Here is a 21312-nt window from a genome sequence, read left to right on the forward strand (position 1 = left end):
TCTGTCGGTCTCCGTGTCCTCTTTGCTTCGCGATCCATCTGTAGTGTTGGAGTCCAGTATGCAAAATTTTGTTTTGTTTCATCAGCCATTTTCACTTTCTTTTGTCTTCAAGCTGCAATGCCACTTTGCACATCAGGGTGTCCTTATAACCAGTGTTACAGTGTGTAGACTAATGTCTGGACCATAAATTGCAGTAGTTGATCTTTAGCTGAATCAATGAGCATTAATTAAGATGCAGGTGATGTGGTTGATGAAATGTGCTTTTACACTTGACAGGAACCCAGTCTCACACTTCCCACTATATAAGTTGATCATTAATGATTCTCAATCTCAGATTTTGACAGCTGTAAGTCACAAACACACTTTTATAATTAACTCTGAGGAGGTCACACCCATCTGTAGACGCACACGTATAAGTGAAAGCGTGCACACACACGGTCACACACCTGCAGGTGAACGTTTTAATCAGGTCTCTTTACCATCGTGTCAGAGAGGGACGCAGTGTGGTGCTCCACTTGCCCTGCAAACATCATCAAAATGGGGGAAGATTATTTTGGATTCTCTTATCTCCGCAATGAGAACAGAAGAAATGTCACAATTCATATTAACAATCCAGCGGACATCTCAGTGATTGTTATATATTTTTTGGTGGTTCTGGCTGTGGGAGTATGGGTAAGTGGCCAGCAGTTTACATCCACCAACATTTTCCATTGACTTGTTGACCTTGTTTAAATCTACAAGGTCTATGTGAGATAAGTCTGAAGAAAGAATGATGATTCTGGCTGATTTTGAAAAAAAATTATAATATAATGTATAATATAATATAATAGTCAAATTCTGAGTTTGTTTTAGTTATTGTTTGTATATCTGTTTGTATCAATTTCCTTGTCATGTTCTAGCTTGTCATTTCTTCTAGCTTGTTAATTAGTTCTATTCTCATCATGCACTGTGCTTGTAAGGAATCGCTCGAAGACTAGGAGTCCAAACAAAATACTCTTTATTATAATCCACAAGGAAAATGCAGGTAACACAGGAGAATAATAGGTAACCACTTTGTACAGCTAACTTAGACTAACACCAGGCAAATAAAGAGGAGCAACTAATGGCGAGTTCACACTGAACTATTTTAGGCCCTATTTTCGTTCGCAGACAGGTTTTGTGAGATCACCGACAAATGCCCGAAATCATAGGCAAATTGTTCACGTGAGTGACAATCACGCAGTGAGAATTATCAAAGACGCGATAGAATTAGGTGTGCACACACCAGCAACTGATTGTTACTCAGATAGTCGTGCAGTGTGAAAAGAACATTGATCCGACTACTTTGAAAATCGTGCAGTGTGAACTCGGCATAAGAGAATTTATAGAGACTAAATGAGATAACTCAACAATACACACCTGAACTGAGGACTTTAATCAATCTGTAACCATAGAAACTAAACGGCAGGGAACAGAGGAGAACAGAACTAATTAAAGGGATACTTCACCTCTGGAAAGATGAATGTGTATTTAAAATTGGTCATTTATGTAGAAGAAATGTGAAATTATTTTTGAATTTGGAGCTTTATTTTTGAATTTGGAGCTTTCTAGACTGAGAAAAGCCAGAAAATGTATTTTTGGCTTATGTGGATGAAAGACAACAACTCCCAGAATGCACTTGCTTCACTCCCAAGCGACGCCTACCGGTAAGAGAGCGCAGTTTAAAACAACAAGGCTAGGCTACTAGTGAGTCTCCGTGATGAGTCTGAGGGGGCGCAGGAGAACGGCGCGAGTCCGGTGGCGTGATTACTGAGATGCACCGGTCACGTGTCTCTCACGGAGGAGCGGGGATTTTCTTAGCAATGTTAAAACGCACATCAACCGATCACTTGTTCAGCGTTCATGTAAACACTACATTCAGATTCACCAATCGGAATGAATTCAGTTAGATTGAAACAAAAGGTGTGCATGTAAACAATGAGAGGATGAGGATGGTAACCCCTACTACTCAGCTTTCTCCACAGAACAAGAGCCTGCTAGCTTAGCTTCCACAAAAAAAAGGCAGACACTATGTGTACATTCTGTGAGTGAGATCCCACCCTCTATGGGCGGGTTGAAAACATGTGGAACGAGCTCCTCCTACTGGCTGTAGTCTTTATCCTCTGGCCAAAAAATCCTCAGATGACGCAAAATGACGATTTTTGCGTCATCGGAGGATTTTTTCCAGACAAAAAATACATAAATCTCTCGTCTCAGGGGGATGTGAGGGTGGAAAGCACGGTAATTCGAAAATACTACAGGTTTTCTACTAATACAAAGCTTAATGCTAAATCCTGAAGTATCCCTTTAACAAGGTAGACGCAATGACAAATTCGAACAAGGAAACTGAATCAAGCAGAAATACAAACAATAAACATGACTTAGGGTACGTTAACGTTTACACACAGTTTTTCCTTTGAGTTTTCTGCGTACAGATGACACCATTGTCAAATGATCCCCATTCACATGGATCAGCGAAAATGCTGTTGCGTACTGTAGGGTTTTAATATAGGTAGGTGAATGCTCATCCACTACGGGGCTCCGGTAAGAAGCGTGACAGCAGACAGGGAACTGTTAAACTCTTCATATATTTGAATGTTCCCATGCATTGGCATCATCCAGCTGTACTGAGTTTTTTTTTATTATATGTACAAGGTATTGAATGTGTTTTTTCTGGAATAAACAGAATAAAAAGATACATCAGTGTATATCTAACAACTTTGAGTTACAAAAACATAAACAGCAACTCACTACTGACACGTTATTTATATATAAACCAACGTCACATGGGATTAACAGCTGCGACCATATACAAGTGAATCACTGTATACAACTAATATTAATATGTTGTGCACAATGTAAAGTTCGGTTGCACTAGATGAATATTTGAATACAACAATGTAACAAACATACATCACTTATAACTGTGTATAAATAAATAAACTTACATTCAATCACACACATTAACACCTGAGGAAATGGCGGAGCAAACGGCTGGTGAAAGTGAAAGTAAACCATAACGGAAAAGCGAAAACTAACATTAACCAGCACCGTACACAGTAAAAACGTTTCATAATAAAAGTCCTTCTCGTATACTCTTATATAGGTCATTTAGAATAGTCGCCCCCAGATTAGCATAGCTAATATGTGTAAAGATAAACTCCCTAGTCCTTGGAGTCGGTGTCACCTCCACCCGGAAGTGCTGGAAGTCTGACAAGTTTGTCGGTAATGTCGAATGTAGTATGACCAGAAGTGATCCACAATCCACAAGTGATCACCTGGGGAAGTGAGGCATCTCGCCGCCCCATAAGCAGCATGTTAGGGGTAACCGGGTCTATGTCTGCAACATCGGATGAGACGTATCCCAGTGGCTTGCTGTTGAGGATCCTCTACTTCAATCAGTACTGTACGTAGAACTTCCTCTGGAACCGACTGGCTCCCGATAACTACCCGCAGGGCAGACTTTACAGATCTAATCTCCCCTTCCCATGCGCCCCCAAAGTAGGTGAAGGATTAATTTTAAAGTTGATCTGATGACTAGCCAACAACTCTTGCAGTTTAGGTTCCATTACTTTGAAGGCTTCCCTTAGCTCGGTCTCAGCTCTTCGGAAATTGGTCCCCTGATCCGAGAGGATTTCAGATGGCGTTCCTCTGCGGGCTATAATGCGTCTAAGTGCCAACAAAAATGCATCCGTATCAATGCTGTTGAGGAAGTCAAGGTGAATGCATCTGGTCGTCAAACACTTGAAGATGACTCCCCATCACTTTTGTGACGGCCCATCGCTAGTGCAACGGCCAATCTTCACAATGAAGGGCCCAAAGCAGTCAACTCCAGTTGAGAAAAAGACGGTTGGTACAGTCGTAGGCGAGCTAAAGGTAAGTCAGCCATGATAGGCACAGTCGGCTTGGCTCTCCACTTCTGGTGCAACTCTGGTGCAAATGTGTTCAGAAGGCTGGATGCAGTCACAGGTTTCGCTGCCTTCAAGGCCTTAAGTTAAGCATCGACTCAATATGAGTGTTTCCGCACTCCGGTAATCAGGGTGTTGCATGCTCATGTCTTGGGTAGCCACCCCGTGAAGAAACTGGTAAGCAGCATCAATCAAGTCCTTCCAGGAAGTGTACTGGGATGCACCAAGAATGCCAGAACCTTGATCATTCACAACTAGACCACAAAAGACAACTTTCTTCATCTCTGATATGTCATCTTGGGCCTCCATCAAGGGCGTGACTGGCCAGTGATCTTGTGGTCACGAAGGAATTTTTGGACCCTGACTCCAGCTGCCTGGGTTCGCCAGCTATGTAAGTGTCTTCCCCCTAGTAATATCATCCGCCAGGTTATTGGGGGAATCCACATACCTCCATGAGTGAAGCTCTGTCAACTCTTGGATTTCTGCAACTCTTGTCCCAACGAAAACTTTATACCTACAAGCCTCGGACTGTATCCAAGTCAGGACAGTAGTAGAGTAAGTCCATAATGTCACTTCCTCTATGAGGATAGTCAGTTACTGGCTGAGGAAATTGGCAAGCTGGGCACAGTTCGAGACGTGGGATTGACAGTTTGGGGGCTACCCTAGAGCGGGCCATGACAAAGGAGGTATGAATCTCTCCATGCTGCTCAACAAGGAGGTAAGCAACTGATCCATAGGCCACCTCTGATGCATCACCAAACACATGCAAGCTAAATTTTGATGTCTCCACATCAAAGTTGGAAGGGATGTAGCATCTGTTAACCTTGATCTTGCCGAGGTCAGGCAACTCCTCCTCCCATATTTTCCACTTCTCTAGCAAGTCTGTGGGAAGGTTCAGATCATCCCATTTCCTTGGTTTAGCCCAAAGCTTCTGGACAAGAATCTTGACCCGTGTGGTAAAGGGAATGATAAACCGTAGGGGGTCATATTGTGATGTCAAGACCTTGTAAATGTGTCTCATTGATGGAGGGTGCTCTACCATGGCATGATGCCGGTAGCCCAGTTGGTCCTCTAGACAGCGCCACATCAAAGCCAAAGCTGGTTCCAAAGGGTCCAAATTATACTGTTGCAACCACAGTTCAATGCTCTCTGAACGAACCCGTGATGGTAAATGCTGAACGACTGAAGGTACATTAGAAGCCCTCTGAGGCTAGAAGAGGTCTCATCTTGTCGATCAATTGCTTAGCTTCCATAGAAGTGGGAAGACTTTGTAGACAATTGTCTACATAAAAGCTTCGCTCTATAGACTGCAGTACTTCTTCATTTCCGGGCTGCTGGCTCTGAACATGTGTCTGTAGATCAAAGGTAGCACAGCAGAGACTGCAGGTCGTCCCAAAAGGCAAGACTTGCCCCTCATAGATGTCAGGCAGATCCTCCCTATGCATGTTCCTCCAAATAAACCTCAGCAGGGGTTTGTCTTTGGGTAAGAGTCTCAGCTGGTGAAACATGCCGCGTATATCACCACTAATGGCAACCGGATACTGCCTAAACTGAAGGAGAACTCCCAATAATGAGGCACCAAGGCTGGGACCAGGAAGCAGCTGCTGATTAACCCAGATGCACGAAGGAGCAGTTAAAAACCAGCCGGTCTTTGCCATTGTGGTGTACAAGTTGGTGTGGTATGAACCATGACTCCTCATTGGGCTGCAGATTCTCTGGTGGTACCTTAACAACATACCCTGAATCGAGGAGTTTCTGTATTTCAGCTTCATATACCTGAGCTTTCTCTGTGTCTTTGCTGAGATGCTTCTCAGTGTTCCTGAGGCGGGACAAGACTGACTCCTTGGTTCCTCTCAAAGGTGGGCCATCCCGTGCATGAAGGAGTGAAGTAGCGTAACGCCAGATGCCATTAACTTCTACACGTTGTGTTCTGGTCTCCAGCATATTGACGTCCAGTTGCCACAGTCGCTCAAAATGTTGGTAGACAGGATGTCGAATTGGGGTGAGGGAAGTGAATAAGCATTGTGATGACGGTACCTGATGTGGGAGAAGTCCATCTGGTCCCTGAAGAACCCAACCAGGCTGTGTACGTACAGCTGCCGGTCCACCAGCTGGTCCTAGTCTGATCGGCTCCTTAGCTGTGATCAGGTTTGGGTAGTCAGACCCAATTAGGAGAAGGGGCTGTACCTTATCAAAGGATGGAAGATGAATCCCTCTGAGTAATAGTAATAGGTAATAGCATCCCTGAAGCCTCCTAATGGGATAAGTTTGCTCAGTTAACGTAAGGAGAGGAGCAGTAAACACATTTGTGAGACTGTACTTCTCATTTTGACTGTGTGGAAAGCAGCAGATCAGTTGTCTGTCCCTTCAAATCTGTGACATCGTGTCGGATGGTGCAAAGGGCCATAATCTCTTCCCTACCCGCAAGTCCTAGCTGCTGAACTGCTGCTGGAAGAACAATACTCCGTTGGGCTCCATCATCCAGGATAACATATGTTGGTACAGAACTCTTGCCTTTCCACAGCAGTACTGGGACGACTTTCAGGTAAACACGTCCTGTGGAGCTAGGGGAAGTCAGATATGCTCAACTCTCTCTCACTATCATTCACAAGCTTCGGTAATTTTATGATTTGAACTGGCTGGAGTGGAAGTGCTGCAGGTATTGGCTGATAAACAGGAGCTGGAGGTGGTGGCGGGTACATCGCTGGAGAGTCATACCAGGTCTTTCCTATTATGGCTGAGTGACATAATACCCTGGGAACGATGATGAGGGTCAATTAGGGTCTGGCATGGTGAATGACTGCAGATGTGCATGGCATGGCACATCAGTCTGTAACTGATAGACAGGTGGCACACAAGTTGTGCAGGCTGTTGTAGCTAGAGGCAGCTTCACTGATGTAACAGTACGTGGCAATGATGAGGTAAGCTGATAGGAAGGATGAAAATCTGGTATGCTGGATAATGTGATGCAGGTAAATGTGAGACATCAAAGTATGGCGGAGTCGTACCATATGTGGCATTAGTCGTAGTTTGTGTCATATGACATGGGGCTGACTGTTGAGAAATGTTTCTGGTGGCCACAGCAGCTGGGAATGACTGGCTTGCATACAGGATTTGGATAGATGGCACTGCAGTAGCTTTCAGCCTGACCCATTTTTCATGAGCTGAACTCAAAGATCTAAGACTTTTTCTATGTACACAAAAGGCCTATTTCTCTCAAATTTTGTTCACAAATCTGTCTAAATCTGTGTTAGTGAGCACTTCTCCTTTGCCGAGATAATCCATCCACCTCACATGTGTGGCATATCAAGATGCTGATTAGACAGCATGATTATTGCACAGGTGTGCCTTAGGCTGGCCACAATAAAAGGCCACTCTTCTACACAGAGGTAGAGGGGTAAACAGAGGAACGAATAAAAGGCTTGATGCAGGAGACATGGAAGACAGGGTGAACATGGTGAAAAGGTTGCGGGAGCCGAAGCCGGACCGTTACCGGACTGATCACCTTGACAATAGGGTATGGCCCGATGAACCGCAGTGCCAACTTCCTAGATGGCACCCTAAGAGGCAGGTCCCTGGTGGAGAGCCACACCCTTTGCCCACAGATGTATTTAGGTGCTTCAGCCCGACGACGATCCGCCAATCTCTTGGTGCATTACCCGGTTCGCAGCAGTGCCTCCCTGGCCCGCCGGCACCGATCAAAGAATGCCTGAACTGAGGGAACTGCAGCTTCGGGTCCCTGCGAGGGAAATAGAGGGGGTTGATAACCAAGACAGCATAAGAAAGGAGATAACCCAGTAGACGATACCGGCAAGGAATTATGGGCGTATTCAGCCCAGGTGAGCTGCTGGCTCCCGGACGAAGGATTGTGGGAAGCAAGACACCGGAGAATCCACCCAAGATCTTGGTTCGCTCGCTCTGTCTGACCATTGGTCTGTGGATGTAATCTCGATGACAGACTAGCAGTAGCACCAATCTGCCCACAGAACTCCCTCCAAAAGTGAGAGACAAACTGGGGACCCCTGTCGGAGACCACGTCCTCCGGAAGACCATGAATCCGGAAGACGTGGTCCACGACCACCTGAGCCGTCTCCCTGGCAGAAGGGAGTTTGGGAAGGGGAATGAAATGGACCGCCTTAGAGAATTAGAATAATCCAGGTACAGGCAAAGGTCCAATAACAGAGGCAAATCCAAAAGGGTTGGGGAAAACTGAGCTGCAGGCCTAGATAGGACTAGGAGAAACAAAACAGGATCAAAGAACTTGACAAGGAAAAATATAACAATATTTGAGAGGCTGGAGAGTGACAGAAAAACAGTCAAAACACTCTGGCAGAGAAGGCAGATAGAGAAGGGATCTAAATGGTGTGAGAAATCAAACAAAAGGGGAATCCGGTGATAGAGGTGTGCAAGAGCACTAATTACAATGCTGCGCAGCTGTGGTTGCCCAGGAAACAAAGTGCGGGGAAATTAAGAAACAGGTGAGAGATAGGTGCACAGTAGCGCTGATTACAAATGCAGCACAGCTGTGGTGCTGTGGAAATATACAGGGAAACATAACCAAGAGACAAAGAAGGAAGGGCAATGATCAAACTCAAGTCCTGACAACATGAACAATACTTGATAAGGACACGTGGCAAACATGAGGGCTTAAATACACACAAGACTAATGACAAGACAAGGGACACCTGTGCACAATGAACCATTGACAACATGACACAATCACATGGGCAACACATGGCAGGATCACATGACTAACACAGGGAATCACATGACTTACATGAAGCAAAACAAGACGTGACAGATACTTCTATCTATTTAACACTAAAAATATATATTTTTTAATTATTAATAAATTATAAAAAAATGTCATACAGTACATTACAATATTCTCAAATCAACTCATGAATTTTTGGTACAGTCTTAATGTATCTTAATTAAGGGCATTGTATTACTGGCATCATTTTTTTAACAAGGCCATTGAATGCCAATCCATCAACACTTTAAGACTACAAATATGATATGTTATTGTGAAATGTGTCTGCAGGTATGACACCATATAAAGTCAAATGTGATTTTGTCTAAAATGTTTAGTTTCTGGAACTCTTCATATGCTGAACTGAATTCTTTTTTTTCTTTTTTTTCTAAGGCAATGGTACGGACAAATCGATCCACAGTAGGAGGCTTTTTCCTGGCTGGCAGAAGTATGGTGTGGTGGCCGGTAAGGAAATGGACCTGGACCAGATGTGATGGACATAAACAAAATGACAATGCCTGATCATTTACTACATCAATAGCGATCAATCAGTGTGCAAAATGTGGTGGATTGTCGTAATGTGCTACTCAAGGCTGAAACTGCCATAAAAGTAAGAGCTGGCTTGAGAAAGCCAGCATACTGTTATACTATTTAAACTTATTTTGTTGTCTTGAGAAGAAAGTCAACATACTGTTATTTACTACTTAAACTTATTGGGGCGGTTTCCTGGCCAGAGATTAAGCCTAGTCCTAGACTAAAATGGCCCTCTAAACCAGATTAACAGAAATCTGATTTTCTCTGACTTAGTATAATCCAGAGTTTAATTAGCTGATTTTCTGGAGGAAGACTAGAGCTTCTCCAGGACTAAATTGAGGCTTAAATTATACAGAGGCAGGTTTAACTTCAGATTAACGTTATGTTTCAAAGAAGACACATGTATTACATGGATACATACAGTTGTGGTCAGAATTATTGGCACCCTAGTCAAATATGAACAAAACATTTACAAAAACATAACCTTTCATTGACCTTTCAAAATCTCATTATGAAATATTTATGATACAGTTATAAACTCTTATACACATTGACCAAAATGACTGGCACCATTTTATTCAATACTATTTTTAACCTCCTTTTGCCAAGATAACAACTCTGAGGGCCCTATTTTAACGATCTGAAACGCAAGTATCAAGCGCAAAGCGCAAGTAACTTTGTGGGCGGGTCTCGGCGCTGTTGCTATTTTCCCGGCGGGATAAATGACTCTTGCGCCAGGCGCAAATCTAAAATGGGTTGGTCTGAAGTAGCTTCATTATTCATAGGTGTGGTTTGGGCGTAACGTGAAATAAACCAATCAGAGCGTCATCTCACATTCCCTTTAAGAGCAGACGCGCTTTTTCCATAGCGGATTGCTATTGTAACGGCGGATTTGCCAGGCGCGCACCAGGAGCGGTTCACAGCCAAGGAGAGCAACGCTCTCGTCACGGCCGTAAAAGAGAGAGAAGTTACATTGAAATGGAGAAACCCACCCAAATTAACTTCGGTTAAACAGGCGTATGATAATTTGGGTAAATGTGTAAGCTAGATGTATGCTTTTATAATAAATTGTCTATCTATCTATCTATCTATCTATCTATCTATCTATCATCGTAATAATGTATGATTTGCAAAAATGAAAACTGCTGCTTCTGTGTAGATGAGAGAATCAAAGTGCGCGTTGTGCACACGCTACATTGATTATGGCCAAGCATGCGCCCTTAAAGGAGTCATGAACTGGATTGTTTTATTATTTTATAATGTTGCCTGGGGTGCCCTTATAATGTTAGTATGATTTTTACATCAAAAATTGTCATAATTTATAAATAAAAGCCATTTTTCCAAGCCTGATTTCAGCCTCAGATTTGAACGCTCTGTTTTAAGGGGCGTGTCTGCTGTGAGACTGCAGTGCAAATGCCCACTGCTGTGATTGGCTGACATGCTTGCATATGAAAAAGCTAGTATTACATGAACTCTCTCGAAAACTTTTACTACGTTTTTACTATTACAGCTATCGAGATTAACAAATCGTGAAAAGTATCGTTTAAAGCATTATATTTAAATCTATTCCATCACATGAAAGGTTGCAGCATGATGAGCACTGACTGAGCAGATGACAGACAGTCTGTTGATCGCGTGAATAAAGATCTTATCATTGCAACGCAATTTTTGTAAAATGTTTAGCACAGACACCTAAGCCAGTGGGAAGGGTTATAGGAACCGCATCATTACAAATGAATTTAATCCACTGGTCCCTGATAGCTTGGTCCGTTCTTCGGAGAGAAAAAACATTTCCATGTTGATTCTGGCAGTCAACAACAGAGCAACTCACGTGTGCACCACGTTTCTGCATCTTTCACGGTTGAGTGCGTACTTCGAATCGGAATTCAGTAATGACGGCGCTCGACTGAATATAAGGAGGAGAGGGGCAGGGCGGGCTTCCTGCAGCATAGGTCTGCGGTGTCCATATATGGTATATCCTGCGCCGACTTGACGTCAAGTCGGCGCAGAAATTAACATCACGTATTTGAGTGCGCGTGCACGTGGGCTGGTTGACGAACCCAGGGGTAAACAAACGCTTCACTTTTAAATATCGGCTTCCCGGCCAGTGTATAATCGTTAGGCAATCATAACATACATTTTTTCTCGTGGAAAAGTGAAAATTACAGGTCATGACTCCTTTAAAATAGCATATGAATAACATGCGCAACGCGCCACTGACTTTAAACAATTTTTTCCTGGTTAGTGGCGCAATTGTTTTCTAAACCTGCAAAATAGCATGAAGGAACGTTTGCGCCGGAACACGCCTCCTCTTTGCGCTGAACCGCCCCCAGGAGCGCAAGTGTATTTCCTAACTTACCGACGTGCTTCTGTGGAGGGAAAAGTCCGCTTTGCGCGGGTGCAAAATAGGAATGATACATGCATCGGTGTACAAAGTCACTTGCACTGGGTGCAAGATAGGGCCCTGAATCTTCTTCTATAATTCCTGATTAGTTTGGAGAACATCTGACTAGACATCAGAGAGCACTCCATACAGAATCTTTCCAGATCCTTCAGTTTCCCATGTCCATGTTTATACACTTTCCTCTTAAGTTTTCAATAGGGCTCAGGTCATGGGATTGGAAATGGCCATGGCAGAACCTTAAAGGGATACTTCACCTCTGGAAAGATGAATGTGTATTTAAAATAGGTCATTTATGTAGAAGAAATGTGAAGAAATTTTTGAATTTGGAGCTTTCTAGACTGAGAAAAGCCAGAAAATGTATTTTTGGCTTATTTGGATGAAAGACAACAACTCCCAGAATGCACTTGCTTCGCTGCCCTAGGAGGCCACTCCCAAGCCATGCCTACCGGTTAGAGAGCGCAGTTGAAAACAACAAGGCTAGGCTATAGTGAGTCTCCGTGACGAGTTTGCCCGGTATTTCGAGATCGCCCAAAATGTCCGGGATTCGGCTTTTGCGTTCTATAGTCGCCATTCATCATGTTTACTGTGGTGAGCAGGACGAGGCTAGGGCAGCGGGAGAACAGCGCGAGGCCGGTGGCGTCATCACTGAGACGCACAGGTCTCGTATCTCTCACGGAGGAGCGGGAATTTTCTTAGCAATGTTAAAACGCACATCGACCGATCACTTGTTTAGCGTTGATGTAAACACTACATTCAGATTCACCAATCAGAATGAATTCAGTTAGATTGAAACAAAAGGTGTGCATGTAAACAATGAATGGCGACTGCAGAAAGCAAAAGCCGAAACGCGGACATTTTGGATGATCTCGACGGCCGGACATGTCCGGGAAAAAGAGGATGGTAACCCCTACTACTCAGCTTTCTCCACAGAACAAGAGCCTGCTAGCTTAGCTTCCAAAGAAAGACGGCTGACACTGTGTACATTCTGTGAGTGAGATCCCACCCTCTATAGGTGGGTTGAAAACATGCGGGACAGCCCCTCCTACTGGCTGTAGTCTTTAGCCTCTGGCCAGAAAATCCTCCGATGACGCAAAATGACGATTTTTGCGTCATCGGAGGATTTTTTCCAGACAAAAAATACATAAATCTCTCGTCTCAGGGGGATATGAGGGTGGAAAGCACGGTAATTCGAAAATACTACAGGTTTTCTACTGATACAAAGCTTAATGCTAAATCCTGAAGTATCCCTTTAATTTTGTGCTCAGTAACCCATTTTGTTGTTGTTGATTTTGATGTTTGTTTTGGATCACTGTCCTGCTGGATGTTCAAAACAATTCCCATTATAATACTTGTAGCAGATGCAGTCAGGTTTAGAATTTTTTTTTTTTTTTTATCTGTTGCTATTTGATTCTATGATGCCATTTATCTGAACAAGATGTCCAGGACCTCCGGCAGAAAATAGGCCAACAACTTTAAAGATCCAGCAGTAAATGTAATTGTAGCTACAAATAGGGTACTTTTTTATCCATGTGTGCACCAAACTCCATCTTGAGTGAGACATTTTTTTTTTTCTGACCCAAAGACAACAATTCTCCAGATGTGATCCTTGGAGTCTTTGGCCACTCAAACTATCCTCCTTGCCTTACATTAAGACAATATAGACAATATAGACAAACACATCCTCTTCGTAACATTTCCTGTTAACTTCCTGATTATTGCCCTGATGGTTGAAATTAAAATTTTCACACTATTTCTACCAGACAGACTCGGAAGGCAATTGTGTATTATGATGATGTGTATTAGATTTTTTATCTAAAGATCAAAAGGATAAACAATACAGATTTATTTTCCCAGCCTTCTTTGAACATATTTATCAGGGTACCAATAATTCTACACACACATACACGGCTGATATATGCAGTTTATTTAGCTTGCTTTAAAATAATTTTCTCTTGTAGGTTTTTTATTGCAGTCTTTTTCTGCTGCCATTGTTTTCCTTGGATTTGCTTCTCAGTTCCATGCAATTTTAAGATTTTCTTGTTTCATTCCATGTTTTATAGGCAACCTCTGTCATGCTAATTCAGATTAGCACAGTTGGTTTTAAATTAATCTTGTTTATTTTAGTTCAGGACTCCATAGTCCAGGGGACCATTCTTCATAATTACTCAGTTATCTGGATTTTATTGTTGACAATTTGACATGATCCAGGATTGTTGGGTTCTTCGAAGATCATCCCAGAGTTGCTGTCATAGCAACAGGTCCATAAGCTCAAATCTATGCGGGAGCAGGCTTATTTAATTTAAACAGGAATAGATTGCATTTTTTTAAACCAGAGGTGATACTTAAAATCTGTCCCAGCCACTGCTACTTTCTTACAAGAGTACCTTATTGAACTAGGAACAATAATAATTTAAAATAATAATAATAATAATTTCAAAATTAATTCTAAAATAATATTTTTGTCAGAGTCTGATTTCACGTTGTGTATTGTTTGATTTAGCTTTTCTGTTCTGTTCTAGTGTTTGCTGATAGTTTGTTAATTGGTTCCTCCATTCACTGCCTGTTTGTTTCCCTGGTTACAAATTAATTCATGTAGGTGATTTTGAAGTAATATTTTATGTCGTTATACAATGGTTACATACCGTTAAAACTATGTAACTATCTACACAGACATTTCATTCTGTGTAGAATGAAATGTCCTTATTCCTTTATATCCACGGGACTCGCGTGTGGCGCTGATATCTGTCTCTCTTTAGCAATCGTGCCCTGCTTCATACCTGTCAGGTCCGGGTTGAGGAAGGAGACAAGCCAAGCGAAGTACCAAAATAACAAAGGTTTATTAACGGGAGGTAACTAAAAACAAACAAGAAACTGTGTGCTGGTGCACAAACAATAACCGACAAAAGACAAGTGAAGACCAGGAACTTATATACACACACAGATGAACACAAGACAGGTGATGCAGATGATGATAATGATGAACAGGTGGGTAATTGAGGGAGTGAGTTCAGGTCTGGAGGCAAGGAGGATTCTGGGAACTGTAGTGAACAGGACGAAGACAGATGGTGAATGTGACATTACTCCCCCCTCCCGCTAGGCGCGACCCGCGCCGTAGAAGGCAGAACACGGGAGGGGGGGTGGGCATCCTGGAGTCTGTGACCGAAGGGTGAACAGAGAGATGACAGACAGGAGACTCCAGGATGGTATCGCCGCCATGGTGGTGAAGGACCCTTCGGGCGGCCATGGCGGAGAAGACCTTTCGGGCGGGCATGGCGGTGAAGACCCTTCAGGTGACCATAGCGGTGAGGACCCTTCAGGTGACCATGGCGGTGAGGACCCTTCGGGTGACCATGGCGGTGAGGACCCTTCGGGTGGCCATGGCGGTGAGGACCCTTCAGGTGGCCAGGACGGCATTGGGAACCGTGTCGGTAAGGCCTCCACGGTCCCCCCAGAGGACTTCGGCGGGCATGACGCAAACTGCCTTGGCTTCGGCAGATCTGGCGTGAAGTGTGGGCTCGGCTGGACTCGGAACTGGACTCGGAACTGGATCTGGCCTCTCTGGGCCAACAACTGTCTCAGGCTCGGCGGGCATGACGCGAACTGCCTTGGCTTCGGCAGATCTGACGTGAAGTGCGGGCTCGGCTGGACTCGGAACTGGATCTGGCCTCTCTGGGCCAACAACTGTCTCAGGCTCGGCGGGCATGACACGAACTGCCTTGGCTTCGGCAGATCTGGCATGAAGTGCGGGCTCGGCTGGACTCGGAACTGGACTCGGAACTGGATCTGGCCTCTCTGGGCCAACAACTGTCTCAGGCTCGGCGGGCACGACGCGAACTGCCTTGGCTTCGGCAGATCTGGCATGAAGTGCGGGCTCGGCTGGACTCCGAACTGGACTCCGAACTGGATCTGGCTGCTCTGGGCCAACAACTGGCTCAGGCTCGGCGGGCATGACGCTCTCAGTCTCAGGCGTGGCGGGCATGAGGCGAACTGCCTTGGCTTCGGCAGATCTGGCGTGAAGTACGGGCTCGGCTGGACTGGCGTGAAGTGCAAGCGCGGCTGGACTGGCGTGAAGTGCAGGCTCGGCTGGAATGACGAATTGCAACAGATCGCGGCTATCCCGAGCCAAAGCTCCCAGCTCATAATGTGGTCGGTTATTCTGTCAGGTCCGGGTTGAGGAAGGAGACAAGCCAAGCGAAGTACCAAAATAACAAAGGTTTATTAACAGGAGGTGAACTGATGAACAGGTGGGTAATTGAGGGAGTGAGTTCAGGTGTGGAGGCAAGGAGGATTCTGGGAACTGTAGTGAACAGGACGAAGACAGACGGTGAATGTGACAATACCACAGTCATGTTAAAAAACATCAATGTATTCACTCATCCATAAACATTATTAGATCCATCAGCATGACAGCAAGTCCCATCATTCCTCTTATCACTGCGTCATCAACCTACGCCTTTGTTATTGTAAGAGGTCAGCGACCCCTAGCGGCGAAAAAATAAATAAATATATTTTCTAGTTTTTTCCAACTGAGACAACTCACCAAGGTGAAATCTTTCCTGTCCTTTAAAGACTTTCAAAGACTTGTTCATATTTTTATTTCAACTCGTCTGGATTATTGTAATGGCCTCTATATAGGTATTAGTCAGGCCTCTCTCTCCAGACTGTAGATGGTCCAGAATGCGGCAGCTCGCCTGTTGATGGGTACATGAAAGCGGGAACACAATAAGCCCCGTTCACACTACAAGCGACAAAGCGACACAATACCATTCATTTCAATGGGGAGCGGGCGATTTCCGGCGACACATGCGAGAGTGACCGTTGGCGAATGGATGGGGCGTGTCCAGCGACGCGACAAAGTTGAGATCTGTTCAACTTTATGCAAATGAAGAGCGACTTTCGGGAGCGACAACCAATAGGTGTGAAGTCAGTAGGGCGCGTGTGATCCGTCACTCTTCAGTGCCGAGTCCGACCGAGGCAAGATGAATGAGAAGTTTATTTTAGCAGTCAGAAACTGTCCAATAATTTATGGTATGTCTCCGTGTACATACAGTGGTACTTGCCGTGCCGACTCCGAGCCTGAATGGTTTCGTGAACTCAGAAAGACCAGTATTTGCCCATTTGCTGCAGTTAAATAGCCGCGATAGCAAAGAGCACTCGCTGTTTCTCATTCATCTTTAATATTATGCATTTTATGTTGTGATTCCATTTATATTTAGACTTTTCCTTCCAAAATGTTAGCTTGTAGTGACGAGAAAACAGATTTGTTGTCTACAACATGGAGACATCTGTGAATGTCACCATGCCCCAAAGCTCTGGAATAGTTTGCCCAGTAACACTTTATATCGATAGTCCACTTTAGACATTCTCCTGACTATAAGTAACTTTGCAACTACATGTTCACTAGCAGTCATTAGAGTATTAGTTGACTGTCTGCTTAATATCTGCTAACACTTTATTTTGATGGTCTGCCAACAGACATTCTACTGACTGTAACTTGGCAACTACATGTCAACTTATTCTACTAGACCAAACCCTAACACCTAACCATAACATAACAGTCTTCTACAGTCTACTAAAACTCTAATGAGAGTTAGTTGACATGTAGTTGCAAAGTTACTTATAGTCAGTAGAATGTTATAACGATCTGTAGGATTACAAATTTAAGAATATGTTTAAGATCTGCTGATCCTATTTCCTTACATAACATCACATGAAAAACTAAGGTGAACCACACTGTATTGGGCATTCAAGGTGAATATGATGGCATCAATTTACTGATTAGATTCAATTTAGTTTCCATTGAAGGGGTTTTGTCAGTCTTTGATCTTCCTACTGAGAGTCAAACTATGTGTGAATGATTACATAGTCTTAGTTGTTGTGACCATGTGATGTTTATACAATTTGGGGGGTACCATTATCTTCAGTCGGGGGTAATTGTCTCTATTGTCTTTAAATGATGTGTTTCAAGGGTCAACTCTAAGGCTGTGTGCAAGGTCGGTACCTTTAAGGACTGCCCACTGAATGTGTATTGTCTTTAGATGATTTGATTTAGTGGTCACCTCTAAGGCTGTGTAAGATCAAACACTTTCAAAGAATGTCAGCACCTTTAAGGACAGCCCACTGAATGCCTATAAGATACCATGTAAAGTTCCCTTAGTTAGAACTTGATGACTGCAGCTACGACAGCTCGTGTTCTCAATAAAGAATCCTGCTGAAGATACAACCAAGTCTCCTGGTATTCGCTTCTGAGTTTCCTACAGATCTAAGTGCATGGGCACAAGTTCACTTAGGGCGTGTCCGAATCCACTTTTGCTAGTTTAACGATGGGAAAAATGGCCTAAAAGGGTTGTCCCTATTCTCTAAATGAGTAATGGGTGTGTTTTGGGATTTACGTGCGTTAAACCACTAAGAGTCTCATCTCCCATTCCCTTTAAATGCCAGTTGCGCTCGCGCCATGGCAGATTCGCTATTTACATGACGGAATTTGATAGTGGAAAGACCGAAGCCGTCTCCAGAGCGTAAACTGAACTGCTCGTACGCGAGGTAAAAGTGTGCAAGCAGACCATCTACGGGACAAGCCGGATTCCACCATATCTTTATGTACACAATAATAATCTTTTACATTGTAATCCTTTTATTTTAAATATTTGGCATGTTTGTGTGCTGCTGTGCGTCCCTGTGTGTTTAATAAGCAGAGTATACGCGCATTGTGGACCTGGCTTTATCAAGCCAACATCAAAGTTTGTTCACAAACTTTAGCTTCTAGTTTCACTTTGTTACTGATATGGCATGATAATGACCCTATAACTGCCCCTCCATTTCAGAACCTTGATATGATGATAGGGTGAATGAAATCTTTTGTGGGGCCATAATGCTATGATGCCCAATGCGACCCACAGTTCATTACAGCTGATATGCTTTTCTCATGCAGTATTTATGGAGCAATCATGCTTTGGTCCATGATATAAAGTTATCACTTTATACGAAAGTTTGAAGCGTTTTATTTGTTATTACAAAGTTCATTGTTCCAATCGTTATTGTTGAGTTACACCTCAGGTTGTGCACAAGAAGCAGTTTTTATAGCTTATCACCATGGTGATTGTATTGCCAGTTATAGTGAAACAGTAGACAGAGTTAATATATTCTGAAGCAAGACGCTTCACATACAGTTCCCACAATCCTTTGCTGATGACTTTTGTAACCATTCTTACATGCAAAAAGGAAGCAGATCACTTAGATGTGGATTTCTGTTGGGTTTACCCCTCACACTGAATATCAAATGTCTGTTTGATAATAAATATAATATGAAGCAAAACTAAAGTATCTCAAACTTTTTTCAGATTGGAGCCTCTCTCTTTGCAAGTAATATTGGAAGTGGGCATTTTGTGGGACTAGCAGGAAGTGGAGCAGCTGCTGGTATCGCCATTGGAGGCTTTGAGTGGATAGTATGTTTAAAAAAAGCCTAATAATTACATTTATGATATTTAATAATTATGTGTGTCATGAAATATGTTTTAGCCTACTATTTAAGACTATATGGATCATTAAAAAATAATGTTTTATAAGTATTTTGCATATATATATATTATTGCAATTTTTATAAATAATATTTTATAAATAATTAAGGAATAATAAAAATATCAGATATGCAGAACTGATTTTTAATTATTATTTTATAACTGTCTTTCAACACAATAAAAACAAATGTTTATTAGAAGGATACTATGCATTATTATTATCACTCAAAAAAATAACTTGATTCAATTAAGGAAAACTTTTCCACGAAAATGAATTACATAAATTTTTTTTAAATGATTTGTTGTAATCTTGTTGTATAAACTTAAATTCATTTAGTCATTCCTGCTAGATAAAGTTTTGTCAGGTTGACTACATTTAATTTTTGCCCTGCCCATAATCGCCAACATTATAATTTTAGCTAATTTGACTCTACAGTTATTTCCAATGATAGAAGCTACTAGTGTTCAATTTAATTAAAACCACTTTTTACAAATTAATATTGAATATTACTTATGCGGGTCTGCGAATGAGGCTTAACTGCATGTATAATGTATACTGAGTGCCCACAGCCCTACACCAAACACAGTCGCCACTCTTCTGCATAATGATAACCATAAAATTCAAAAACATTACAGAAAGTCCTCTAAGTTTCTAACATAACTGAATATTAAACACTAACATTAACTAACAACATCTTTCCATTTACAGAAAAACACATAAAATAACACTTTAATACCTCAATTTACCCTCCTAATGCAGTCCCTTGCAAAGCATGCTGGGAACTACTGATCCACTTCCCAGTTAGTTGTCAACAAAAATGATTCATGTAGTTTTCACACAAATTAAGTAAGTAAACTTCAGTTTTAAATATATTAGGTTGATTGAACACAATTAAATTAAGTTGTGACAAAATATTAAACAATTGTGTTACTTTTGCTTATTTTAATTAATTAAATTTAAAAAGAGGCAATTATTATTGTTGTTGTTAATGATAAGATATTAATAATATATTAAGGAACCAATTAAACATCAATGTTTATTTATATATATAGTGTATATATATATATATATACAGTATATATGTATATATACAGTATATATGTATATATACAGTATATATGTATATATACAGTATATATGTATTGTTATAGTGTTTGTTAATATTTTAAATTAGCTTTTATTTTTACTTTTTTTTTATTTTTTTATTTGAAGTTTTAGTCATTTAGTTATTTACTTTTGTCAATTTTTTATATTCCTATTTAGCTATAATTAATTTTTATTTCAGTTAAAGTTTTAGTAATATAAGTACTTTAATTTAAACTTATTTTATTTCAGTTAGTTTCCAAGGCAATATTTCTAATGTCTAATATAATTCTAATTAAGTTTGAAGTTTTTATTTTATTTCAGCTTAATTTCAATTAATGAAAATTATTTTTAATAGTTTTAGTGCAAACACTTCACAATAAGGTCTCATTTGTTAACATTAGTCAATGCATTAGTTAACATGAACTAACTATGAGCAATATATTTTTACAGCATTTATTAATCGGTGTTAATTTTAGATGTTCATTGTTAATGTTAGATCACATTGCAAAACTAATGTTAACAGATACAACTTTTGATTTTAAAAATGTATTAGTAAAAGTAGAAATTAACAACTTAATTTAATTAGCATTTATTAACATTAATAAATGCTGTAGTATTTTTGCATTGTTAGTTTGTTAACTAATGTAGTAAACTAATGTTAAGAAATGAAACCCTATTGTAAAGTGTTACCCTTTTATTTTTAGTAAACAATTACAACACTGATGGGATTATGTGTAAAATATCAAATCAAATATCTGTAATAACAGTCTCTTTTTAATTTTCCCCTCTCAGGCTCTTGTTGTTGTGATTATTCTGGGATGGCTCTTCGTGCCAATCTACATAAAGGCTGGGGTATGCTTACATTTCTTCCTCTCCAACCAGCATTACAGAACAAATCTTTCAAATATTGCTTACTTACACAACATGACTGTGTACTTTATCTCTGTGGTATCATTTTTATGGTCCTTTGTTGGCGTTATCTGCAGGTCGTGACCATGCCGGAGTACCTGAAGAAACGCTTTGGTGGGCAGCGTATCCGTATCTATCTCTCTGTGCTGTCCCTGATTCTCTACGTTTTCACCAAAATCTCT

At 41.7% G+C, this 21312-nt stretch overlaps 1 protein-coding gene across 1 annotated transcript in view; it reads left to right on the forward strand.

Annotated features, from left to right (window-relative positions):
* The first annotated feature begins 423 nt into the window (after window positions 1–423).
* The window catches only part of LOC309488647 (sodium/glucose cotransporter 1-like), a 43631-nt gene continuing 22742 nt past the window's right edge, over window positions 424–21312 (forward strand). The window contains exons 1-5 of the mRNA XM_082156912.1: window positions 424–672; window positions 9073–9144; window positions 18958–19062; window positions 21014–21073; window positions 21208–21312. Of these exons, the coding sequence (XP_082013038.1) occupies window positions 538–672; window positions 9073–9144; window positions 18958–19062; window positions 21014–21073; window positions 21208–21312 (477 nt within the window). The 5' untranslated portion in view covers window positions 424–537. The remainder of the gene's footprint in view (window positions 673–9072; window positions 9145–18957; window positions 19063–21013; window positions 21074–21207) is intronic.

Source organism: Leuciscus leuciscus, assembly GCF_965113295.1.
Source record: "Leuciscus leuciscus genome assembly, chromosome: 24".
NCBI lineage: Eukaryota > Metazoa > Chordata > Actinopteri > Cypriniformes > Leuciscidae > Leuciscus > Leuciscus leuciscus.